At 40.8% G+C, this 25,005-nt stretch overlaps 2 protein-coding genes across 5 annotated transcripts in view; both read right to left on the bottom strand.

The window, feature by feature from the left end:
• Positions 1 to 496: 496 nt before the first annotated feature.
• si:ch211-106k21.5 (leucine-rich repeat and transmembrane domain-containing protein 2) lies at positions 497 to 10,408 on the bottom strand. 3 transcript variants are annotated; one of them, XM_067529229.1, is made up of 3 exons: positions 10,089 to 10,408; positions 8,036 to 8,199; positions 497 to 6,374 (listed from the first exon to the last, which is right to left on the bottom strand). In XM_067529229.1, the coding sequence occupies exon 3, from the start codon at positions 6,162 to 6,164 to the stop codon at positions 4,899 to 4,901; it is 1,266 nt and encodes a 421-aa protein (XP_067385330.1). In that variant the 5' UTR covers positions 6,165 to 6,374; positions 8,036 to 8,199; positions 10,089 to 10,408; the 3' UTR covers positions 497 to 4,898. The 3 variants fall into 3 exon arrangements, with proteins under 3 accessions (XP_067385330.1, XP_067385331.1, XP_067385329.1); XM_067529230.1 differs by lacking the exon at positions 8,036 to 8,199 and having other exon boundaries at positions 497 to 6,118; positions 6,208 to 6,374; positions 10,089 to 10,407; XM_067529228.1 differs by lacking the exon at positions 8,036 to 8,199.
• Positions 10,409 to 11,492: 1,084 nt separating this feature from the next.
• Positions 11,493 to 25,005, bottom strand: part of LOC137140707 (zinc finger protein GLIS1) — a 44,684-nt gene continuing 31,171 nt past the window's right edge. The window contains exons 5-9 of one of the 2 annotated variants that reach the window (XM_067529233.1): positions 23,264 to 23,390; positions 21,481 to 21,637; positions 14,417 to 14,550; positions 14,203 to 14,301; positions 11,493 to 13,483 (exon numbers count right to left, since the gene is read on the bottom strand). In XM_067529233.1, the coding sequence (XP_067385334.1) occupies positions 13,341 to 13,483; positions 14,203 to 14,301; positions 14,417 to 14,550; positions 21,481 to 21,637; positions 23,264 to 23,390 (660 nt within the window). In that variant the 3' untranslated portion in view covers positions 11,493 to 13,340. Of the gene's footprint in view, positions 13,484 to 14,202; positions 14,302 to 14,416; positions 14,554 to 21,480; positions 21,638 to 23,263; positions 23,391 to 25,005 lie in introns of both variants that reach the window. The other variant, XM_067529232.1, reaches the window with a different exon arrangement.

Consider the following 25,005-nt stretch of genomic DNA (forward strand, 5'->3'; position numbering starts at 1 on the left):
GTACTTAACATATATCATCTATTTCCTCAGTGACAAAACTCAAACCACACACAGAGGAATTGCACAATGTAGGCTTCTCAGTGTTATTTATTGCTCTGGGTGATGGTGACAACTTTATCGCGTTATGCAGGTGGACTTTCAGATGGGTCCATCCCACCCTACTCTGCCCAGCTCACTTGTTTGTTTTTCACATCGTTACAGCGACTTGTTTGCTCTCCACTGATTGGATATATATATGAGGTCATCTATCCTCCATCAAGTGATCACTGTGGACTTCCCCTTTTCTCTGTATGAATCAGTGTCACTCATTCAGCCCACAGTTTCACTTTTATTGCATTTATTACCAAAAGATTCATGTGTTCTTCACAATAAAGTAATCTCTGTCTGTTTTTATTCCAGTCACTAGATGGGGATCTTGTAACGAAAAGCCTGACTCTCAGCCTTAGCCTGGGGTCTCATTGTCTGTATTTACATCATGAACACACACACACACACACAAACATAGGCTCTTTTATTGACAGACAATAAAAAACATCGGACACTTATTCCTTATCTATGGAAATAGAGTACTGCAATCTGTTAGTCTTTTCTTCTTATTTTTCTTGGAGCCATGCTGTAATTTTGTTGCCACTAAGACACATGGAAGCTCATTTCTGTGCTCTTGAAACACAATGCAATGTGTAAGTGAAGGACATTTGGGTTTCCATCCTGTTTAGCAGATAAAAAGACAATGGCTGGTCTGTGTACATGATCCAGATTACTTTCACGCCCAAAGTAGCCTCCATCGATGCACCAACGGTCATTTCTTGGCCACAGCCTTTGGATCTACTGGACAGGGCCTCTGAGACCTCTGAGAACGGGGCAAAAAAAGAGCAGCTGCATGCCGATCATTTGGGTAACTCAATGCGGTAATTACAACTTCCCACAGAGAGTGAAATTAGAGCTCAAAGGGATTTTCAGGTAGTTGAGGCTGACCAGAGTCATTGTCGGGGCAGAAGGAGCAGAGGGGCCACGGAAAAAAGATCAAATAAAAATATCAGAAACAGGAGACTAATGTCACAGCTTATGTTTTGTTTACACTGTTGTGAATCATCTTTATTAGACATGGTCGTAAGGCAGACATCTTCAAAAAGCATTTATTTTTCATACAACAGTATTTAAATGGTGCTGCACACAAAAAACAATCAAGATAGTGCATCTTTCAGTATAAACGTAAAGATGAAATCAGTGCTTGTATTATATCAATATTTCCACATTTTAACAGAGAAAGATAATGAATGCTACTACATGTTATTTTGAGGCTTTAGATTTTGTGGTGCACATTTATCAAAAGTTCCCACCATAGCCAAGTTTTCACATATACTAAGTTCATGAGTTCCCCCCATCATCCTGAATGTTGAAAATATTTCCATTTTTAACATTCATTTATTCACTTAGCGTGAACATTCCATTTCCCAACAACAAGGTCTTCATGTTGTTTCCTCCCAGACCCAGGAATAAAATTTGGGGTCAATACAGATGCTGTTAATTATTTTGTTGGCTTAAAAGTAGTCAAGTTAAACTGTACCACTGTATGAAGACAACACCTAGCCACAAAATGCTACACAGGAATGTGTAACGTGTTAATGGACGTCTCACTTAAAGCCCTTTTCCCTTCAGCCTTCCAGTCTCACAAAACACATTAAGCACTTTATTCTTGTAATTAAATCTATGAAACAAAACGAGTTCTTAAATTAAGTGGACGAAACTCAACTGACGATGGCCGATCACAAACTAGGTCTTATATAACAGTCATATTAAACTAAAAGTAGCTCTGTGATTTGGGGGAACAAACACTCTTCAGAATGTTTTAATGTTTCCAGTTGAAGGGGTTTTAAACATGCATTTGGTTGCTACAAATTTGTTTTTTTTGTCTGTCTTTTCCTACACGTTCACACATATCCAAAGTGTGACATACACTGATCAGTCACAACATTAGGTACAAGTGTACAAACTAATGCAATCGAATACAGACACTCTGCCGTGAAATCTACTTTTACAAGGTTCTTATTTTTTAAGGCGAAACTGGCAAAAAGGTGATAATTCTACTATGTGTTTATCATTGAGGTCATAGTGGTTGGTGGAGTCGTACTGGAGGACATTATAGTCAGTGGTGGTTCTAATGTTTGGGCCACTCCGTTTAAAAGGAATCAGGGAGCAAAACAACCTCCATATTCCCACCAAGACAAAGAGAAAATTAAGAATTTGGACATGGCCTCAGCGTCTTTAGCTCCAACCCTGTTTTGATGAACTGATTATTCTGTACAGAAATTGTACAACTTTCACTCATTTGTCGGTTTGGCCTACAGCAGTTGGAGCTTTAGTTACTAAGGTTTACAATCTTGATAAATTAACCTTTAATGGAAAATATGTCCCGTCGGCAAAACACGCCTCTGATTTTTAAATTCCAGGAAGCTTCACACCCTTTGCTGCAAACCCTCGCTCACTCTCCCACCAAAGCACTCAAAGGGAACACGTGTGAGAGTGAGACATCTCTGTTTTCCACATCCCAAATAAATCAGAGTGTCCGAGTTCTGACACTGCACGATGGACCCTGATGTTCAGTTTTGTCTTCTGTGTAGGCCTCCTCTCCACTGTCATTAGTGGAGAGGTTGTGCTCAGTGTACTGAATGCCTGCTACACAGATTTCTATCTCCCACCAGCATTCACCAGCATAGACCTGGTCACCGAGGCATTTTCCTAACATTATGTAGACTGTAGCATGTGACCCAAAGCATGAGCAACTATCTGTCCCTTAAACCATATAACATTTGAGGTCATTTGAGGTCAAGGAAACAAATGCTTGCTTGACTGAATAATTGACATATGTCTTAATCTTTAAAGACTCGAAAATATAAAAAGTGTACTTGCATGGAGTGTGTGTTAAATAGAATACATATCTTTGTGTAAAAAAAAAACAACTTTGTTCTCCCACAGAGAACAAAGTGGGCCTATCTGCCATGTCGTCACTGCGTTCTTCAGGTCCCACAGGAAAAACTCCAGATTATATCACTTCCTCCCACATTGTGATACTACAGTGGTCACACTACACCAGGTCCAAGCTAAGGGATGACAGTTACACACACTGTGTGTCTTTAATACATTTAAAAGAATAATTCAATTTTGTCAAAGCTAGCTTTCTTGCTGAGAATTAAAAAAAGAAGAGTCCGCTCTCATGTATGATGCTAGAAACAGTCTGACTCTGTCACACAGCATAAAGAGGGAACTTTGAAAGAAAGTTGTGCTTCACCAAAGCTTGACAGTGTTGACCTTTGGGTAGCAGAGAGTCCAAGATGGAAGAAGCGGTCGCAGCTCATACTGTGTTGCACCAGTAACTTTTATTTATAGCCCTTTATAGATTCGCTTCTTTGTGAAAAAGACGTGGTACACAGCTACGAGACAGGAGCAGGTCATACAAATATATATTTTACAAACAAAGTGTCAACTATAAGAGTATAAATGAGTATATCAGTACTAAAAGAGCCATAAGAACATCTGTTAATTCTTTTAAAAAGCTGCAGTAGTTTTCCAATGATCTCTGAAAACAGTTTTGTTGTCAAGCCTCTCGCGTTGCCTATTCCACTAGGACACACCAGCACGGTAAACTTTGCATTGACCCATTCATGTGACAGGTTGTTTTTTTGGCTTTTGGGTTATCCCACAGGTTTGGGGTCGCCACAGCAGATCAGTGGCTTACTCTGGATGCCCTTCCTGATGCAACCCTCCCCAATTTTACCAGGCTTGGGCCAGTGCTCAGATATGCACTGTCTTGTGCAACCTCAACAGCTTTTTTTTTTTAGAGATTTTGGTTGGCATGTTCTCAAACAGAGGCCCGATTCAACCTGACTGAGTCTTCATGCTTTGGTAGGCAAGCTGTGCCTGGGACAAGGCCTTGAGGACTTGGTTTTAAAACTTTATCTCTATAGCATCCAACAAGTAACTTTATACAGTAAAAACCTTACTATCGGTAAAAGCCTTAGTGAGTTACAACCTCAATTCAAAAAACGTTGGGACGATGTGTAAAACAATAAATACAGAATGCTAATTTTATTCATTTTACCATTTCATGGAAATTTTTCACTCATTTTAAATTTGATGGCAGCAACACATCTCAAAAAAGTTGGAACAGGGTGATGTTTACCATTGTGTAGCATCCCCTCGTCTTCTGACAACTATTTGACCTTCGGCCTTGTCCCTTGTGTACAGGGATCCCACCCGATTCTCTGAGTCTGATGATAGTCTACACTGTAGACTGTTGTATAGTCATAATTGTACGTTAAGGAACATAAGATTGGTGAACCTCTGCTCATCTTTACATTCTAGAGGCTCTGCGTTTCTGAAATACTCCTTTTATACCAAGTCATGTTACTGACCTGCTGCCCATTAACCTAATTAGTTGTCAAATACTCCGAAATTTGTGTTTTGATTTGCAGCAATTACTTTTCCAGCCTTTTGTTCCCCCGTTCTAACTTTTCTGAGATGTTTTGCTGCCATCAAATTCAAAATAAGTGGTAAAATATGGTAAAATATCTCAGTTTCAACATCTGATATGTTGTTTATGTTCTATTGTGATCAAATATGGGTTGATGAGATTTGCAAATCATTGCTTTCTGTTTTTATTTATGTTTTACACATTGTCCCAACTTTTTTTGAAGTGAGGTTGTATTTTGTACGATTTCAGCAGTCAAAAAAATCAGCACCACAGGGGATAGTTTGTTAAACATACTAACTAACCAAACTGGTTCTTACTTGGACAGTTTTGGCAATGTGTTTCCTGACTTTTACCACCAAAACACTTGCGTTGTACTCAATAAACATAATTTATCAAATGCTGAACTATTCCTTTTAGATGGTCATGGTCATGACAGGTCAACGTTCTCATACTCGCCATGGTCTGAGTCCTCCAGCTCGATACCCGGCACCAGGCTGTAGTACTCAGTGGACTGGGTGAGGTAAGCCTTCTCCCTGTCAGCTGAGTCCTTCATCACTTCTGTCACGCTCACAGAGTCCAGCTCTGCCTTACTGGCCCGGTCGGGCTCCTGAGAGCCCTGCCTCCCCTCTGCGGAGCTGGAACAAGGTGAGGATGCTTGGGCGATAGTCTCTACAGAGCCCAGCTTGATCTCCACTTCTTCATAGATGTCCCTGGTGCTGCCCAGGAGCGTGGATGCCGGGCGGAGCAGAAGCTGATTCTTCAGGATCCCCTCACTGCCACTGTTTCCGCCTTTATTCTGTTCTGCGTGTGCAGGTGGTTTCTTGGGTCGTTGTTTCTGCCCGTTGGAGCTGGAGTTTAGAGCCCTCTTTTTTGAGGTGCTATAGGATTCCTTCCTCTTTCTCCCACAGCACCAGCAGAGCACCAAGGTGGAAAGGATTATGAGGGGGAGCACGATGAAGAGTGCAGTGAGGCCAGCTGGACGGCACACGTCTCTAAGCTTTACCGACCACACAGTCTTGCCAGCCAGGGGCATGGGAGAGAAGCAGGTTAAGTTTCCCACCAAATCCTGCAGCTTGGTGGTCCTGTTACCCTTCATGCCATCCTCCAAGCCTTCCAGCAACAAACAGGAGCAGTCCCAGCGGTTTCCATCCAACTGTAGCCTTTGCAGACTAGGCTTTTTTACCACAGAGCTGGGGAGGAACTGTAACTGATTTCCCTGCAGATCCAGTTTCTCTAGCCTGTCTGAGTCCTGGAGGAAACCCTCTGGGAGCTCCCGAAGCAGGTTCCAACTCAGATCCACCTCTATGAGGCTGGCCTGGCTGGTCAGAAACTCCCTTGGCAGCACTTCTAGTCTGTTGTGACTCAAGTAAACCCTCTGCAGTGTAGAAGCCTGTTTCACACTCATCTCCACGAAAGTGACATTACAGTGGGAGAGATCCAGTGTCTCTATGTTTGTCCCATTGGTAAACACAGACCAGTGCACAGTGCTGAAAGCGGAGCCAGAATAGTTCAGGCAACAGACGCCAGCAGGAACCTCTGAGGGAAACTCGGACAAAATGGTAGCTGTTGGGCACAAACATCCACCCACAAGTCCTCTCTTCACCAGCAATGTGAAAATCAGCAGGAGATTCCACTGGCAAACCATTTCTGAACGAGAGAACGTAGTAAAGTAAAACCCAGCAAAATAGCTCATTATGTCAGTATCTATTTTGTCCTTTTTCCTCAGCCATACTTGCCTCCTGGTCTCTCTCTTAGCACGGTGTGAGATCAACTTTCTGTTGGCTGACAATTGCCAATGGGTTTGTAGACCTAGCAGCTTCTCCGAGGACTCCTGGTTGCTGTGCGGATCCAGGGTGCTGGCATGGTGACACGGGTCACTGGGGACCAGGAGTCCAGTGTTTGTCTGTGGGAGAGGAAACAGATGTTACTAAGACTTTTTTATGTGTAGGCAGTGCCGGTATTGGCAGATGGGAGGCAGACAAACATTACTTAAATGAAGCCACAACAAGCAGGTTGTCGAGAAAATGTAACTTAAACCTTCTCAGCAAGAAAGTCCGACAGAAAAGCTAGTCAGCTACTTTAGTTTAATAAATGTAAACATGCTGTTCTGCCGTGACCCGGCTTTAAAACTTGCTAATTTCTGTCATATGTCATTTGTTTAATGCATACACTTTTAACTTGTATGCATTAATGCAGCAATAAAAATCCATGTTTTTGGAATAAAACAATGTTGAATTGTGTTGTTTATAGCAAATTAATTTAAATTTCGATACATTTTAATATTTGACCATGATGAGGAGATGTTGCTGGCACAAACCCGACTGGCCTTTACCACACGACGTACATGTGGAGCAGGATGTGACACACACACAGAGGGAGAGGGAGAGTGTTTTGGATGTGACATCAGACTTCCTCACCCTCCACAATAGAGCTGAAAGCGTTTTGCAGTTAGGAGGCAAGGATGAGCCTACTCCCCAACAACAGGGTCAATTCATCGCCAGCGGAGGGTTTAAGAGGAGGCTTTTGTCAGCTGGAGTCAATGTGTGAGCACTTTGGTGGGAAAGTGCTATAAAAATAAACTTTGATTAGATTTTAACTAGACCTCAGTCGGCCACAAAACCGAACCCAGAGCCAGAGCCTGGCCACTGTAACCTAATTATTGATATGGTAATCAGGATTATACAACAAACAGATAAAAAAAACAGATAAAAATAAAGGAATACAGTGATCTGAGTATTGATAGGTCTTAACGATACTATTGTAACGATACTACTGTGCACAGTTAGCTGAGGATCTATATTAATAACCGGTTTGTACACGTCGGTGCCTTGGACACAGAGAGCAAATTTAAAATTGGAGCATCCTGGTAGCTGAATGCTTCCATTGCAGTGCCACACAAACACAGCATTATGTGGCGTGCGGAGAGGGACATCTGCTGCATGTCATAACCTCTCACTTTCCCCATGTTTCCTGTCTCCCTTCACTAAAAACTACCACAAAGGCTTTAAAGGAAAGATATCTGCCTGTCCACACTCATACTCCAATCCACAAGTCTAAGTTGAAGTTTGTGCCGTGATGACGCAAATGGGAACTCATCCTAGATTCCAAGTGGACACGTTTGCCAAATTTGAAGAAATTCCCTAAAGGCATTAAAGAGAATGTGATAAACCTACAGACAGGCAACCTTAATAAATAATGCTTCTGACCATGGCTGTCGCTGAGAAGTTGGAGAGTCAGGCTAACATATTCTGCTGGTTTTAGTCTTTTTGCAGGGTTTGTTGACGTTGATTAAAACATGGATACACATGGACAACAAGAAGAAAAGAACAATAACAGGAGCCTTGCCTTAAAATATGAGCCAATCGCTAAAACAAATGGAGGAAGGGTGTCAAAGGGAAGAACCGCTTTGTCCCCAGGTGACTTGTTGCTTGTAAAGACCTGACCCTATAGCAGGGTGAGATACGGAAGATATGAAGGAGCAGCGCACTGTTACAGTGCACTACACAATAACACAGGTCTTCAATGCTCAAGCTGACTGACAACATGCAGTGACTGAGACATTACCCAAGTTGTTTTCCAGCCGCAGAAGGTTGAACATCAGCTTGTTTGGAGTGAACAGAAGAAGACCTGGGTGGTCACCACAGCTGAGCAATAAGCAGAACACAATCATCTTGAAGATTCCCGCAGGACTCAAAGTTGAGGGTGGAGGTTTTGTTTCACACAATCACCTACACCGGAGAAATTCAGCCAGTGTGGATGAAACAGTTCAGCCAACACAAGAGACATGAGTTAATTCAAGTCTTCATGCTTCTCTCCCCTCATTTGAATTTAAAAGCCCATTAGTGTGCGACTCAAGATGACAGCTTGACTCCAAATCTAAAAACCACCACCCTGGGCTGTACGGGAGAGACAGTTTTACAAGAATCAGCTTAATGTGTGTTTGGAGATGACACGGAGCCACACAGTGATGACGGGAGACACTAATACTCGTCTTCTTTAAAGTTAGACTTTCCTAAAACACATGTTTATGATGTTCAGTGGATGTTTGTGCCAGATGTAACTAAATCCCCTCCTCATTTCCAGGTTACAACTGTATAATTTGATTCTACAGTAGCTGAGTGTGAGACGGTTAAAACAATCTGATAATATTTGGGGTTTTTTTTCCACAGCTTTATCGCCAAAAACAACTGAAGCTATTATTAATATACCTATTATTAATAAATCCTTATAAAAATAAGGAGGAAAGGCCCGTTTTCCTTCAGTGAGATCATGTTGGATACAATTTATTTATGAAACCTCTAACTATCACTAAAATGATTAATACAAGTATTAATATAGGTGAAAATGGAATTAAAATGAAGCTACAATCACATTTTAAGATATAATAATTGGACTTTAAGGGATTATTATCTTAAATGTGGACATTTTCCCATGAGGAGTGGCCCCTGTTATGCTTTGTGTTTATTTCCACTGCATTACATAACCTTAACTATTTGCATGCTGCTCTGTGCTGTAAAAAGCTTTTGTTCTATAGTGATGTCTATCAGCACATCATATGTATGAAGCGTTGTAGGAGTGAAGCATGTAGGCTATTATTTGCTTCGATTTGGATGGTCCAGTTCAAAAGTTCACACCTTTGTTCGAGCTGAGTTAAATTGACTTGTGTGTGTGTGTGTGTTGCTAATTCCATGTATTCAACAGTGTAATGGCTCAAGAGTCAAACCCCCATCTCAGGGTGATAATCTCAAATAGTAATCATCTGAAACAGTCGAAAGGTCAGACTCGATTCTCATCCCAACACTGAGCAGATCTTTCTGCAGATCTGTATCAGGCAAACACTCCACTCTAAACATTGATCAGCTGCTCTCTGCATTTTGAAACATTGGTTCTCCTTCGCGGAGTCTCAGGGTTTAAAGGGCCTTCATCCAAACACAGGATTGTCTTGGCTCATGTCCTCTCAGGGTGTGTGTGTGTGTGTGAGAGGACCAGGTCTGAATCTGGAGAACATGGATGATCTCACTCACTGACAATGTGAGTTGCTACATCCTCTCTGGCTGCAGAGCTTCCTGAAATAATGGCCTCCGTTCTCCTCAGGTTTTCATCATAAAATATCTGCATGTATAAATCTCTGGCTACAGCTGCACTGAAGACAGACAGAGCTTGTCATTGGCATATTTTCTTGGAAATTAGGGGTTTAGTGTACATAAATTTTAAGTTCTTTTTTTTAAGGACAGATTCCCTCTTGACATTTCGAAAAAACATATTAGGTCAAGAATAGAAAATCATTCTTGAATCAGCATTTTGCCAAAGTTTTATTTATTCTTTTGGTCACTGCTCAACATTTTCTGCAGGAGGTTTCAATGCACTGGGAAAACCTGACTTCAGTTATCTTACAATCTGATTCCAGCTCTGCACAGAATTCACCATAATAACATCAGTCACTAGAACTGCACGGCCCTGTGGCAGATTGGTCATAGCTGTAAACGCGGGGGTGGGGGGTGGGGGATACTTTTAACAACTTAAATGAGGCGGACGTCTGAATGCACACCTGTAGTAACACGAACACGCAGCTCAGCCGTAAATTCAACCAAAACCAACTTATGAAAACGCGTTTTACCTTGTGCAGCCCCGTCGCTTCTGAAACTGGGATTCAGGATCCAGACATCAGCCCCCTCCGCTCGCGGCATCCCGTCCAAAGCTTCGGGAGGACCCCTGAAGGGTGAGGATGTGTCTACCACCGTGCAAATGTGAAATGTTCAGCCTCCTGTCAGCGTCTGTGTGGAAAGTGTGAGCGTGTTCATGGACACGCAGCGCTCAGTTAAAGCGCGACTTATCTCTGATTGTCTCGGTACAAAGTTGGACAGCAGCTCTGGGAGGACACATCTCCGCCTGGTGGCTGCACTCAAATACTATACACTCGACATCAAACACAACTACTCTTTTACTTTTTACTCCACAACAATTCAACAACTTTAGCCAGTTTGCAGATTGCAGCATTTTATTACAAAGGATAATCAGAAGCAATAAATGATGAATTATTGTGGACCGATCGCCCGGCTGTTGTTATTACTGACTATTACTTTTCCAAATGCAACATTAATTTACGATTAATTGTAAATCCACGAATATATGTCACACAGTTTTAAATTTAAAAATGTAATATTTTTTTATGTTAAATTTAAAAAAAGTTTTAAAGAGTTTATTTTATGATAATACCTGTAATTTTTGCGGGCATGCTTTGCACCAGGGTATTTCTACACTGTGGTAATAATACTGTTCTCTAACTGGCAGAAACCCACATTTGCAAAACTTTCCAGTTCCTTTCAGGAAGAAGTAAGAATGTGGTAAAAGATTAACAGTATAATCATAAACAGTACATGCTCAGAGAAAGGAAACTCACAGTTTTAAAGCATTAAATCTACAATGTTAATTACACTGATATATAAATGCTAAGATGTTTGCTACGTTTGCTAAAAAGATGACTTTTCTGCTTTTTATTACCTACATTCAAACAAGTCACATGGCAAATCTATCAGTACGATAAGAACAAATACAAATAGTTTTGAGTTCATCAAATATATTGATCGGTTATAGAAGGTCTTGCATGAGATAATGACTGTATAAAATATGACAAGGACATTATTTACATATTCCACTCTAACAGTTTTTAATCTTTTTAAGGTTAGAATATTAATGTGACCCGTTATTAGGCCAAATTAAGTTTAGTCACTTTAACTGTACAATTATACAATAGATGGGAGTGTTGACCTGCATACAGTTATCTTAAAACTCACCCTATGCATGTATGAATACTTGCTTTCCCGTATCACAAGGAGCAAATGCTCTGTTAAATATTTGATTCATTAAGAGAGAATTATCTCAATAATAAATTATTTTTTTCTACAATCTACAAATGCCACTTTATTTAGCTATAAATTACATAAACTAAATATCACCCGGTATTCTGAGAAATGATAATAAAAAAAAAGTAAAAAATGTCTAATAACAACTAACTAAGTAACAGAATTTACAAACATGTCTTTATTCAGATAGAAAAGATGGATGCATTTTTATACAGTCTACACAATATTCGAGGACAATAAGAAAACTTTTAACTGCTACAAAAATCAGTGTAAACATTTTCCGGTTGGTCTTTTTTTTTTTTTTCTCCTTACAGTCTGTGTGATGACACAGGAAAGAGTGCTTAGTGTAAACAATGCACACCTGCTTCTCACTGAACATAACACTGATAGAAACTTTACAACAAAAGAGACATAAAAGACACAATACACGAAATGAAGATTGATTATTGATTGTCGATAGATTACACATAGATTACACACTTTCTTTTGCTGGCGCCTCTCAGTCCACGTTCATTGATCGTAACAATATTTTGATTTGTGTGTCAGTTTATGAAGCTCAGCAGTCATCCACTCCGCACCAAACCGTGTGTGTGTGTGTGTGTGTGTGTGTGTGTGTGTGTGTGTGTGTGTGTGTGTGTGTGTGTGTGTGTGTGTGTGTGCACTCATTCAGACACTTGGGGTCAGCACTGTGCTGCAAACCACTCTTCTGCTGCACCCTGTTGGACAGTTGTGTTAAAGTGTAACTGTGAATTATGGAGGTAGCTCACTGACTCTTTAGCTCTATAAGCTAAATCAGCTGCTGATACACAAACACTTTAAAAAATCCTCCTAAATGCATACACTTTTTTCATTTTTTGCTAAGGGTTAGATGAGAAGCGTGACACCACTCATGTCCTCGTGGTAAATATGAAACTAGTGCCAGCAGCATGTTATCTTAGCTTAGCACAGAGTAGAAGCCGATCACCGATCAATTTATCTTCTGACAGTTTCACTGCTGGTTTTACATTCCTATTACAGTTGTGCGGTGGCTGTAAAGAGCATCTTTTCCTCATACACTAAACTTTATTAACTTTATACACGTCTTTCTGCTAAGCTAAGACAGCCCTGCTGCTGGCTGCATGCATCTCCATATTCACTAATACAAGAGTAAAGTGCATGGTCTGCTACATCCAACATTGTAACATAATGGACCCATTCTAGTAAAGTGGATCCCAATTGTTTGGGCTTGTGGCCCCTTAAAATAAAGCTTCTTCAATAAAGTGGCTGTAGCTTAGTTGGTAAGGCAGCCGAGCACAGGGCTAGTGGTTTGACTCCTGGTCCCTCAGTCACTGATGTGTGAAAGGGTGAATGAGAAGCAATGTTGTAAAGCACTTTGGATAAAAGCAGAACATTTACTTTTTTAGGGGCAACTCCGGTTCCTACTGGACACAGACTGAAATGTCCCTGGGCAAGACACTGAACCCCAGAGATGTCCGTGGTCTCTGCTACTTAAGTGTTATTCTTCATTTTCATTGCTCTTGCAATTAAAGTCCCAGATTTGTGTTGTTTTGTTATTTGGTGTCTTGTCAATCATCATTCGGTCTCAACAGATGTTTTTCAGCCCAGGTTCAGAGCCCCCGTATTATGAGATCCCATTCTGTTGATTCAAAGATAGCTGTTGTACCGTTTCTTGGAGGCAAAGCTGCCGAGGAGGCAGAAGAGTTCAAAGGTTTAAAATCAGTGGCAGAGCCAGGAAAGCAGATGACCTTTCTAAACATCAAATGAGCAAATTAACCTCAGAATCATTCTGTTCAGATTATACAATGCTGTGGTCATCTCTGGATAGAAGAGGATTTGCTATTTACATTTATAATGTGACCTGATTTCATCTATGGCTGCTCGTGTTTGCCACTTCGCCCGCAGCATTAAGTTCTTAGTATATTTCTGGCCTTGACACATTTGTCATGCTGCATTTGTCTATTGGAAAATGAAGGGATTCTGGTGTCATTTCTTGTTGTAGGTTGCCATCATGAGTCCAGGTAGATGGAGTAGATCTGATTGAGACAGCGGTCGACACCCCCTGCCTGGAAGAGGAAGCTGTCATCAGGGCAGGGAGACATGGAGTAACCGCCCCCTGCCTGTCCCTGCAGGTCCTGCAACAAGTCAAATCCTGACAACAGACAAACAGAATTGAGATGAGCCCATTCTATTTATGCGTACAGTGTATAGTAACCCGATTGCCAGAAGCATACATTACCGTTTGCATTCTTTGAAAGGGGTCATTGTCACCCTAATTTATAAAAATGCTACTTCAAATACATGCATTTAAAAAGGGGTTTCACTGCATCTGCAACTTCCCTTGATTGCAGCGCATTTAATCTCATTGTTTCGGGTTTACAGACTGAAACTTTTCTATTCTGATTTGCTATGTAACCGGTTTGGAGCTACAGGTTTTAGACACACACACAAAAAAAGATATTTCAGCCATAGAAACCACAAGGTTGTGGTTATAGAAGTTTAAGTATAATAAAACACTGCCTGCCACGTTCACTGTGTCCACTAGATGTCACCAAATTAGCACACATACTGATTATATTACACCTACTGTCCTGCTGGCAGGTAGTATGTGGCCTATTGAACTGTGGGCAAACTGCCTGCACTCTCACTGTTTCAACAGCATCATTTCCAGCAACAGAGATCTTCTGTTTTCAGCTAAAAAGCAGTAAAGAGCAGCTCAACACCGAACAACACACAGAAACTAGCTTGTTAGCAGACTGGCACAGTGATGAGGCGAGTTAGAAAGGAACAGAGCTGGGAAAAACACGAGATCAAGTGAATGATGCTGTGGCTGTATAGCTGCTGAATGCCTTTACTTTCCCGCCGTCTTACCTGTAGAGTGAGAGGCAGAGGGGTTTGTGAAGTAACTGACAGGTTCAAGGCCTCCATCGCTGACTGGCTGAACCACCTTTCCTTCTCCATACAGACATCCTTGGTAAAAGCAGGGAAAATGATGATGAATGCTAAGAACAACCCAACCAGCCTGTTTCAGTCATGCGGTTACGATAAAGCTGAGCATTCTAATATGTTTGGTCAAAACCAGTACCTTGGTGCTGTGGGTACACTTGCTGTTGATGGCTGTAGTTTTTCTGGAAACTCTGCAGTCGGACACCAACTCTATCTGATGAGGAGCTCGTTGGACTGACCTCAGTCGGCATGAACAATGATGATGATCTGTTCCTACTAATACAGCCCCAGAATACTTGATTAGCTTTCACTACCCAACATGAACATGTATGTAAGTTTGGTAAAGGGAACGGGATGCATAAAACCACAAGAAGCATTTAAAGTTATTAATACTGTGTATACGTTGTTCATATGATCTGTCACTATAGACTGACATAGTCTTAGATGAGAAGGATGGTTGTAGCTGCAAACATCTGCACATTGCATAACAACACATCTTAGTAATTGTAACCTTATCCAGTGTTACTGACAAGGCCAGCGGTATTTCATACAACACAAAAGCAGTATTTTGTAGTTTTACAGGCTGTGGCAACCCTGAACTCACGGGATAAGCCGAAAGGACAAAAAAAAAAAAAATAGTAAAAAGGGACAGATCAGCCCTTGTGTCGTGGATGGATTGATGAGCAGGCAAAGACATAAGGCCCCTCGACCAGAACCTCCAAATGAAACTTCTCATACAAATAATAACAATAAGACTGATAAAGACACACACACACACACACACACACACACACACACACTAATACCCCAACAACAGCACACAAAACAACAACAAGGGGACATAAGACTGTGTATCTTTGTAGAGACATGATGACTACAAACACTCGATTTACAAAGAAGTGTAAAACAACTAAAAACCCAAAAATAAAAAGACACAAAGTGACCACAAAGGGATTTGTACATGAAAGAGTTGCAAAACAACCACACAGACACACAAAATTGGCCAACGACAACAACAACAAAAAAAAGACAAATGTTGGGTGTCTTTTTTTAAGCTCTGTGTTGGAGGATTGAGCTGATAGGCTAATGCTACGGCTCTGTCCCGCATGGATTTGGGGATATGTTTCGCTGTTGGACCCCAAACAAACACACATATCCAAATATACAGTTTGACAAGCATGAAACCAACCTCGTGCTGGTCCCAATATGTAAATAAGCATATAATCTTAGAACAAAATGGACAGTATGACATTACCATATGATATATGTAACATATATGTAAAGCACAAAAAAAGCCACATCTTCTTTGGCATGTGGCTTTAGTGTTTTTGCACATTATGAGCCCAAATGTACAGGTTTCTCATTTTAAAACATTATAAAAGTAAGTTGGAGGCAACATTTAACCAGTTTATAAAGCCGTTATTTTATTTAGCTACAGGTGATTAACTAAAGGTGGTGGAGTCATTAGCATTGCCACCTCACAGCTAGAAGGTCCCTGGTTCAAATCCTGGGTGTTAGAAACCTATCTGTGTAAAGTTTGCATGTTCTCCCTGTGCGTGTGTGGGTTTCCTCCAGGTGCTCCGGTTTCCTCCTACAGTCCAAAGACAACCCTGTTAGCTTAACTGGTGACTCTAAATTGCCTGTAGCTGTAAATGTGAGTTTGAAGGGTTGTTCGCCTCTGCATGTCTCTCTGTGTTGGCCGTGGCACAGACTGGAGACCTACGGAGGACTTTGAAAGGACGTTTTAATCAGTGCTCATCACCATAAAAAAACAAATCCAAGTGGTATCTTTCAGGAAAAATAAAGTGCAAACACTTTTCTGATGGCACTTTGTCGTGATGTTTTCTCCTTGACTTAGATTCTTGCTGCCTTGTATCTCACTTGTGAGTCGCTTTGGATAAAAGCATCTGCTAAATGACTAAATGTAAATGTAAACAATGGCGTCCGACTCTTCCACAGAGGAATAAATGCCACTAAACGCCAATAAGCACTGGTTCTGTTCTTCTGGCACATGGGGCCCAGCGTTTTACTAAGACACTTCACGTCGGTTTTTCCTCTAAAGCTCTTTGTTAGGCGTTAATTACAACTGCCACTGGCAGATTTTATCAGCTTTAGTCAGCAAAGCAAAAGTACATTGTCCAACTCTCTGTGAAGTTGTGGACTCATTTTTTTTCTGAAACTGCTCTGAATTATAATGTTGAATCTTCCACGGTTATTAGTACAAACTGCAGAAAGCCCGACAGGGGTAGCACCAGTAACTGAGGCGGGCCGAGATTTGCTGGGAGGTGGAATATTTTTGTACAGACACACACTCGCTGTTTTCCTGTTTCCACTCTCTTAAGTTAACCAGCTGGTGGCTGCAGCTTCAAATGTAACAAACATTCAACCCACAACTTCCTGTCCAGCTATCAACAATTAGGTAAAGAGCCAAAAATAGGCTCAATTAAGGAGCGAGCAGGAATACTTTAAAACCCGCAGATCTGATAGTTTTACTTTTAGAATAACTTCTTTTAACAGACGGTTTAAAAAGAAATAATAGTTTTTATGTGTTAATGACTGACACAGTCCAGATGCACGTTTTATAATAATGCCTTTGTTTTGTACCTCCTTCTATTTGGCTTAAATTTCAGTCCTGCTGAAAGGTTTTTGTCAAATAGAGACCAGTGTTTCCTAAGCTTCATTGACTTCACCACAAGATTTCCGAGCCAAGAAATCTTATGGTAAAATGATGATTAGTAATCTAACTGCTCACTGCGAGAATAAACAACATCCATACAACATTTTAAGTGAGATTTAATATTCTCACTTTGCTTTTTCAACCATATTTTTGCAACCTTAGACTCTTTTAAGTTTTAGAGCCGTTTCTGTCATGTTGGTTTCATTTGTTCATTTAGATCTCAGATGTAAATCAATCTCAAGGCGAGCTTCAATCAAACAAAGTTTACAGTTTTCATCTGTGACTGTTTACTTTGATACAAATCTCTGATCAAAAATCAAGCCCAGAACACGCATTTCCCAGCTTGCATAGAGTGTGTGGGACAGCTGTTATCAGACACAAACACGTAAAACTCACAGACAAACAGCACAGTTTAAATAAGTAAGTGTTTCCACCTTGACGGGGTGGGGGGTGGGGTGGGGTGGGGGGGGGGCTTTGTGTAGATCTGTATCCATCACTACACTGCAAGAATGTGCTGACTGTGCACAAACACTCTGACTCAACATGGAAACGAATGAGTCAGTGGAGCCAAGTCAAAAAGCAGGCGAATCTCTCTCTAAGGAGATATGCAGCTGAAAACCCCCAGTTTGGTATGTGAGCCCCCCCCCACCTCTCCACCCCCCACCTCTCCACCCCCCTTCCTCCTTCAAAGAGCTGCATTTCATGTGGCCTGAGAACTCTCCTGGATGATGTACTGTAGCATATTGGTCCCCAGAGAGCCCAATGGCCTTGGTTTCTACTGGAAGGGTTTTAGTGGGCTTCATAAACAAGCCAGGCCTCGTCAGAAATACTGATGGCCGCTGGGCCAAGTGCCTTCTATACACACATCTGACCAGCTATAAAAAAAGAAAGGTTTGGAGATTTCTTTACGCATCTATCATTTATCATCTGCAGGTCTCTTTATTACTCATTTCCCATGTCAAATGCTATTACATTGAATTTAACAGCCGCTGCTTTCAGTGCAGAAACTCAATAAAAGGCAGAGTTAATCAGAGTGACTTTTTGAAAACAAAATATATATAAGTGATATAAGTCACAAATGGCTGTGGTTAGCCAAGGTAATAAAAACCAGGCTTCACATAGGATTATGTAAACAAACTGGGCTTTGATATAGTAAGATGTTTGAAACTAACGTGCTCCGGTGACTACGCACGCCAAAAATTCAACACTTCGCCGGATTCCCCTCGGTGGCCTCTGAACCATCAGCGCTGACCTGAACTGTAAACAACCGCCTGCTCCATGGCTTACATTCTTGCAACACTGTAACAACATAGCTGGGATGTCTGAGTCGTGCCGTGCTTGGCTCGATCCGGCGTTCTGTGCCCCAACGTCTCAGTTGTGTGAGCTTAACAGTGAGCCCACGCCGGAGGGGGGCTGCTGTCAGCACAACCTCAGGAAACGGTTCCTCTGATCATATTTTACCCGCTAAACCCCTTCATCATTCACCTTTTTCCCTTCTAACTAACTGCAGCTGGCTGCCCTCCTTATATCTGGAATGAGAGGAATCCTGCTGGCAGAATTTAGGATCTCATGTTTATATGCACATTGTACTGTAGGAAACCCTGCCTTAATCCACGTCTGCGTTTTAATGACAGCACACATGGGCAGGATCAGAGGAGGGGATGAGTGGGCTTACCGACGGTGCCAGCTCGTGCACGCAAAACCGATCTATTTTCGGTTTTGGCAAAGCAAAATCTACTGGAGTGTTTCTAAGATAAAGATTTTGTGGATCACAAAGGATCATGTTGAGAACATGTAATGCAGATGGGGATTTAATGTGATCTAAGGTGCTACCAGTTAGGCACTTACAGAAACCTGAGTGCACTTATTGCATGGTAGAGCTACATTAAATACACAAATGTGTGGACATGTCAAACATTTCAATTAAACCACCTATTTGGATCCGGTGTCACTCTGAGCTTCTGCAAAGTAAACTTCTCTTTCCTCTAGATTGAATAATAGCGTTTCTGTGCGAGCGCCATTCTGGTTACTGTGCCTGTATGTGATGGACACACCACTCCAAACAGCCAATCTGGCACCCCCTCCCAGACACCACAACACAAACAAACACTACACATCACAAATACTTGCTGATGGACAAGTTTCCAAATCCCTCAAGTATTAAATAATTAGGAGAAGTTGAAATGGCTCGTCTCGGCCAGAGTAAACACACGCCTGGCTATGAGGTCAGAGCTTGATGCCGACTGTGCTGTGAAGCAAAGATCATTTACTTTCACGTGTTTAACGTCTCGCTAAGTCATTTGGGGGAAAAAAAACAAGTGCTTGTCTGGTATTGGCTTTGGCAGGCCGTCGTGTACCGTGGGCACCAGTGGGATTCTCTGACATCCTCAGTCTCTATAAAGAGACGTCAATGGCCAGATTGTGGATAGCTTAAGGGGAAGGTCTGACTGCAAGCTTTGAGGTAAAGCAGGCAGAAAGATGCCGCAATAAGGTCCTGCAAACACACAAACCTTCACCTGTAAATCATATTAAAGAACTTTTGATTTACTAAAATATCGTTGTAAATAAAATTTTCAAAACTTTGTTTTACCCCTATCAGGCTCTTCTTAAGTCAAGAACTCCAGGGAAAATCCTGCTGCAGGTGCTAGAAAAAAAAGGGGTTTAATGCGTCTTGAGCTGTCTTTGAAGACCTACCTTAATGTACCACATTAAAAAACCTTTTCCAGCCCTGTGATTTGATCACGCCGGCCTCATTGGGGACTCCAGATTAAACTAGCTAGGCTTTCAATCCCACTAGACTGATTTATAACAAAATTCGACTTTTATGACTGACACTATAACAGCTCTTTGGAAAAGTTTGGATTTATGTTCAGGGAGTAAAAACCCATTTTAACAATTCTCTAAAGATCTAAAGGCATTTGAAACATGGAAATACTGGACAATTCACGCACACATTTATAACTTAAAAGGCCTTCAAATGGACAAATGGAGTAGTTTTAAAATAAATTTTGATGCATTCAATATCTAAGGCTCCAATGTTTTCATGAGCACATAGTTCACTAGCAGGAAAACAGGTTCCCTTCTCCAAAAAAACTACAAACTGCAGCTCAAAATTCAACAGGCAGTGGACTGAATTTCTTGGTTTGACTTGAAAAAATAAATAAGAACAGTTTAAAAAAAAAAGATTTGTTTTGTAAAATCATAGTTTTTTCTTTATCTTGCATTAAACACACAAAGTTATAGTTTTGAACAGAGAACAATTCATCTTAACACCGCTGCCAAAATCAAAAGCCTATTTAACAACAACTTGTAGAAATATTGGACAATTCTACATCTATGAGCATCATATGTGGGGAATTCATATCAGTTAATAAAACAAAATGTGTTATTTTGGCCCGTATCAACTCTCATTTATTGGATAGACCGCCTTTGTTGTCACTGTTGCGCCAATAAAAGTAGGTTTACGGGCAAACCTTCAGTGACCAATAATTTCAGGCCATATTGTCCAGAAATTGGTGCCCTGGAGGTTTTCAGCTGTATCTTTTTAGTCTCATTTCTACTTTTATATTGGGCTAGACAAAATTTTGTCTCAGCTTACAGTACAGATAGGTTCTGTGGCCTCCAACTACCCAATCAGTGCAACCACAAAGCCATAACTCCATCTCTAGTGATAATGTCTCTGGTTTATTCAAGAATGCATCCGCTCACACCACTTTCTCGGTTTCTGGGCATGTGCTTAACAGACAAAAGAGTTGAAGCAAAGTGACTATGAAATCTTTAGCCACATCAAAACAGAGTTTTGAAAATCTGCACGTATTTCAGGCCAAAACACGATTTGGGGCTTTGAAATAGCCCAAGGATGGACTGCTCCAAGCAGGTTAAAATGGGTTAATGTACCCCAGAGTCAAATAAATACACTTTAAACTTAAAACGAGCATCAGAGTTTGGGATGAACATCCAAAAATGCATTGTTTCAGAGAAGTAATTTCACATGCCCAGCGGAGCAGAAAACTGTCAGTTTGCACTATTTTTATCTAGTAGTAGAAAATAGCTCCAAATGAAAACAGCCAAATGCAATTCAGCCCTATTGTAATGGGTTGGCAGCAGAAATCCCAGCGGCAGATAAATGAAAAGCCTGCCAGAGACCACTAGGGGTAAGTGACTTGGACGAATAAACCATTAAAGTTTGCCTCTTAATAATACATCATTAAATATTAGTGCGAGTAAATAACATTTATTTTTTTGACATTTATGGTTTGACCATCTCACGATATGAAAGTACAATTTCACAAGCTCTCAACCCTCTTGGACGAAGAATAGAAAAGAGAAAAATAAATAAGAAACCTTTCATAACCAATCAGTTAACTACAAGCAAGGCACTTGACATCTATCAGACAGTTGTTAAAAACTGGTAGGTTTCAAGAGTATTCATCTGTGGCCAAATAATTACAGGCAACTTTCCCTCCACAATTATCAAATAATAAACGGCTTTTGGGATGCAGCATTTGCTTTGTTCTTCCACTCACCCCTCTCTCATGCTCCCTGGGCTTGTTACTGAAGATACCGAGCTGTTGTTGTCAAAGTTTCCTTCTGAGTCTTGATACCTGGAGCAAGTGTCTGCAGACGTAGGGAGAAAGTCTGAATTTCCCCTGCTTTGGAAGGTGCTGCTGTTTGAGTACACACCTGAAAGAGAGAATACAATATTCTGGGATTTTACTAAATTGAATTTTTTATTTTTTATTTTTTTTAATCCACAATCACATATGGGACGGGAAGGAAGCCTACTGTAGCTCTTTGTACGTTGCTCCTTTTTCAACATGTAGAGCCATTACAACACAGTGTGTTTGGGGAAAAAAATTAAATCATGAATCAGATTTTTACTTCTCTGTCGATTGCCCTTTTTTTTTTTTTTTTTCCAAATATGCATATGTTTACCAAGATAGCTAAATATACAAGATGGCTGTTAACTTGATCAGGTTAGATTATTTGACTATCGGATTTATCTGTTAAAATAATGGATTCACGGGGGGCACTAATTTAAAGTTTGCAAATAGCAGGTTACTAAATGGATAATATTACAGGCAATTTTGGATTTCACAGCTCTGTTTCATGCTTATTACACAGAAACAACCTGGTATTTACTATAATTATTGATGTGTAGTTTTATCCCATTACTGGACCATATGTCCAAAGTATGTTGTATTTTTTAAATTTATATATATATATATATATATATATATATAAAAATTATTCCTTTTTTTCCTTCTTCTAACACAAATATCTAATTAAGGCTTGATTTGTGGACCTAAACAGAGCTAGAGTTAACTCAGCGAGAAACAAAATGATAATTAGTAGCATTTTAGCAAACATTTGTAAATGAACTGAACAACCATGCAAAATTAACCAAAGAGAAATGGACAATGCTGATAGAAGGACTATTTCAATTTTTTTTTTTTCTTTGCTAAAACTTGGTTGCCAAACCCACTGTAGCACACACTCTGACTGACTATAGCTGCTGTTTTTGTGAAACTGTGTTTTATACTGAAAACATAGGTTTAGGTGGTGTTTTCATTTAGAGCGGTAACACATATCTGCTTGCCATCAGCAGAGCTTTCAGCACGTGGCTTTGACTTTGACTTTAAGGGCAGGTGATGATGATAGGATATGTCAGCATATATCCGACACACTTAAAGTAACATACACACGTATAAAGCTGCATAAGGTTTCAGGCTTTAACAAGTGGCCATTTCTGATAAGGAGAAAGTCATTGTGGGACATTTTCAAGATTAAACACTGACATGCTTGTTTCACCCTGGATAAACATAGCTTATAGTATGCCGTTTGAGGCTGTTCCCTCAAAGTCTTCTGGGTAAAACTGTAAGTAGTCTGAAGTAATAGACATGGACAGCTCTCCTGGACACTCTCTCCTCTCTCTTGCCAACGGAGCCTCAGTGTACCTGACAGCTTCTTGATCCTGGTTCAGCCATTGAAAGGGAAAGAAAATGAGCTTGGCTGGAAAACTGGTTTGGAGAAGCTGAAGGACGGGCAGGGAGAGGGCCAACTTGCCCACAGTCAGTGCCCGGTAATTGGACAAGGTAAACACTGGCACGATGAGCTATCATCGAAGGAATGGGAGAGGAGGGAGAGGAAAAGGAGCAAATGAGGCCATGGGAGAAAATGAAAGAGACAGCTTAACAGCCCAGGTGTTAACGGCAATTCGTTTTCTTTGTTATTTCGTGCCTTACAGAGAGGTGTTGGAGTCTAAACACAGATTTCCACTGCTCCTGCTACTGTTTCATCAGTGAATACCTGGGAAGTCATCTAAACCCGTTAAAGGTGAGCTGTTTCCTTGGTGCGAAGACGCAGAACTGTGGAGGTGCTGCCTCGCCAGGCAATCACTCAAAATGTCTGATTCCAGCACTGTGTGCACCTGAACCTGTCAGTGAGACAAAATACAGATGTTTTTATAGTTACACTTGATGAAAAAATGTTATATCGTACACTTAATATTATGCTTGCACGTTCCCGAGTGTGTGTGGATGCCTGCCTGCACTAGGGATGTGAGTAATTATGTTAAAGCTGCAGCTTAGTTGTCTTCCAATTGTTCTTTTTTTCTTTTTTGCTGTTGGGCAATACAACTCCCATGGAGCTACATTTTGAAAGGATTCGCTTCTCTTTTGATTGCATACAGTAGATCATTTGAAAGGCGGGTTTCTACCGTTTATTTTCAAAGAAATGACGCTTGCACCAGATGCCTGGTTCTTGTTTAATCATGCTACCCATCTTCTTGAGATGCAAAACCCAGAAATCATGTTAGGCAATCTTATTCCAAAATGTACTAACACAGTTAGAGGCAGGACAATTTACTTTATTATCCAACTTTAACAGAGCATCCGCCTGGACTTTCCAAAACAATTTATCAACAGCTGCAGGACTGAGTAGGAGCTTGCAAAGGACACCCAACAACCACAAAAGAAGTATGAATAATCAGCAAAAAATGTTTGCCCAAACCAATGTTTATGAAGATACAAACTTCAATTGTTGTGATACATCAGCTCAAAGAAATGTATAACCGTGAGCGGTTTATGAAGTGCATGTTTAATATTTCAAAGTCTTATTTAGCCCCACAGGATTTACTGCAGTGCAGGGCGTGTTAGCTGTGTCACAACTTACGAGCACACGTGGTTCTGTTTAAACCAAACCAGGCATAGGAATACACACAAAACCCCAGTGTCACTCATGGTCCATAGAAAACAAACAAGGCCCAGATAACCCTGAACAATAGGCTCCCTATTCTGACTTCCAGGGAGTGTGTGTAATACTTTATTTTGTTGTATTTCATCCTACTAAATTATAAACATGCTTACTCGCTCCCCCTGCCGCTGTTCAACTCTCAACTCTCGAGTAAAACTCTGTTTCCCTGCGAAACAAGAGTTGTTGCCCGGGAGACAGCGGGATACCTGTGACCAAAGTTCTTTTAAAGTAAAGCGTTGTTTTTAGAAAAACAATATATTTTTGTTCGATGAGCCTATAAACTTGAGGCCGTTAATCTGGCAAGAGTCAGATCATTTAATAAACGTCCATCCATTATCTGTAACTGCTTATCCTATTTGGGTCACGGGGGGGTGGGGGTGGCTGTCATCGGGAGAGAGGCGTGTTACACCCTAGAAAGGTCGCCAGTCTATCTCAGGGCCCATTTAATAAACATACAGAAATAAAAATATTATTTAGCATTTTTTTTATCGTTCGTTTCATCACCTGGATTATTTTGCTCCACACATTCTGAATTTAAGTCGATTCTTTTCTCATAAACCAGTCAATTTGACTGTTTTCTCACCGTTTAATGGGCATTCTCCTTTGTTGTAATCAGCGCATAATTCAGCCCTATTATAATTATTAGGTAACCCTCTACCATGCAGAGGTCGGCGGCAGAGGCCACATCAAGGTTGTAGTAGGTTGGCTGCTAAACCATAATTATGGCCTGAATGCATCTCTGACAGTGGACCAGTGAAATCAGGCTGTGTTTCACTAATAATACAATGTGGCCAAAG

The sequence above is a fragment of the Channa argus genome, chromosome 14, assembly GCF_033026475.1.
Source record: "Channa argus isolate prfri chromosome 14, Channa argus male v1.0, whole genome shotgun sequence".
Taxonomy (NCBI): domain Eukaryota; kingdom Metazoa; phylum Chordata; class Actinopteri; order Anabantiformes; family Channidae; genus Channa; species Channa argus.

Coding starts and splice junctions, on each gene's coding strand:
- si:ch211-106k21.5 (XM_067529228.1), bottom strand. CDS start 6,164: ATGAGCTATTTTGCTGGGTTTTACTTTACTACGTTCTCTCGTTCAGAA.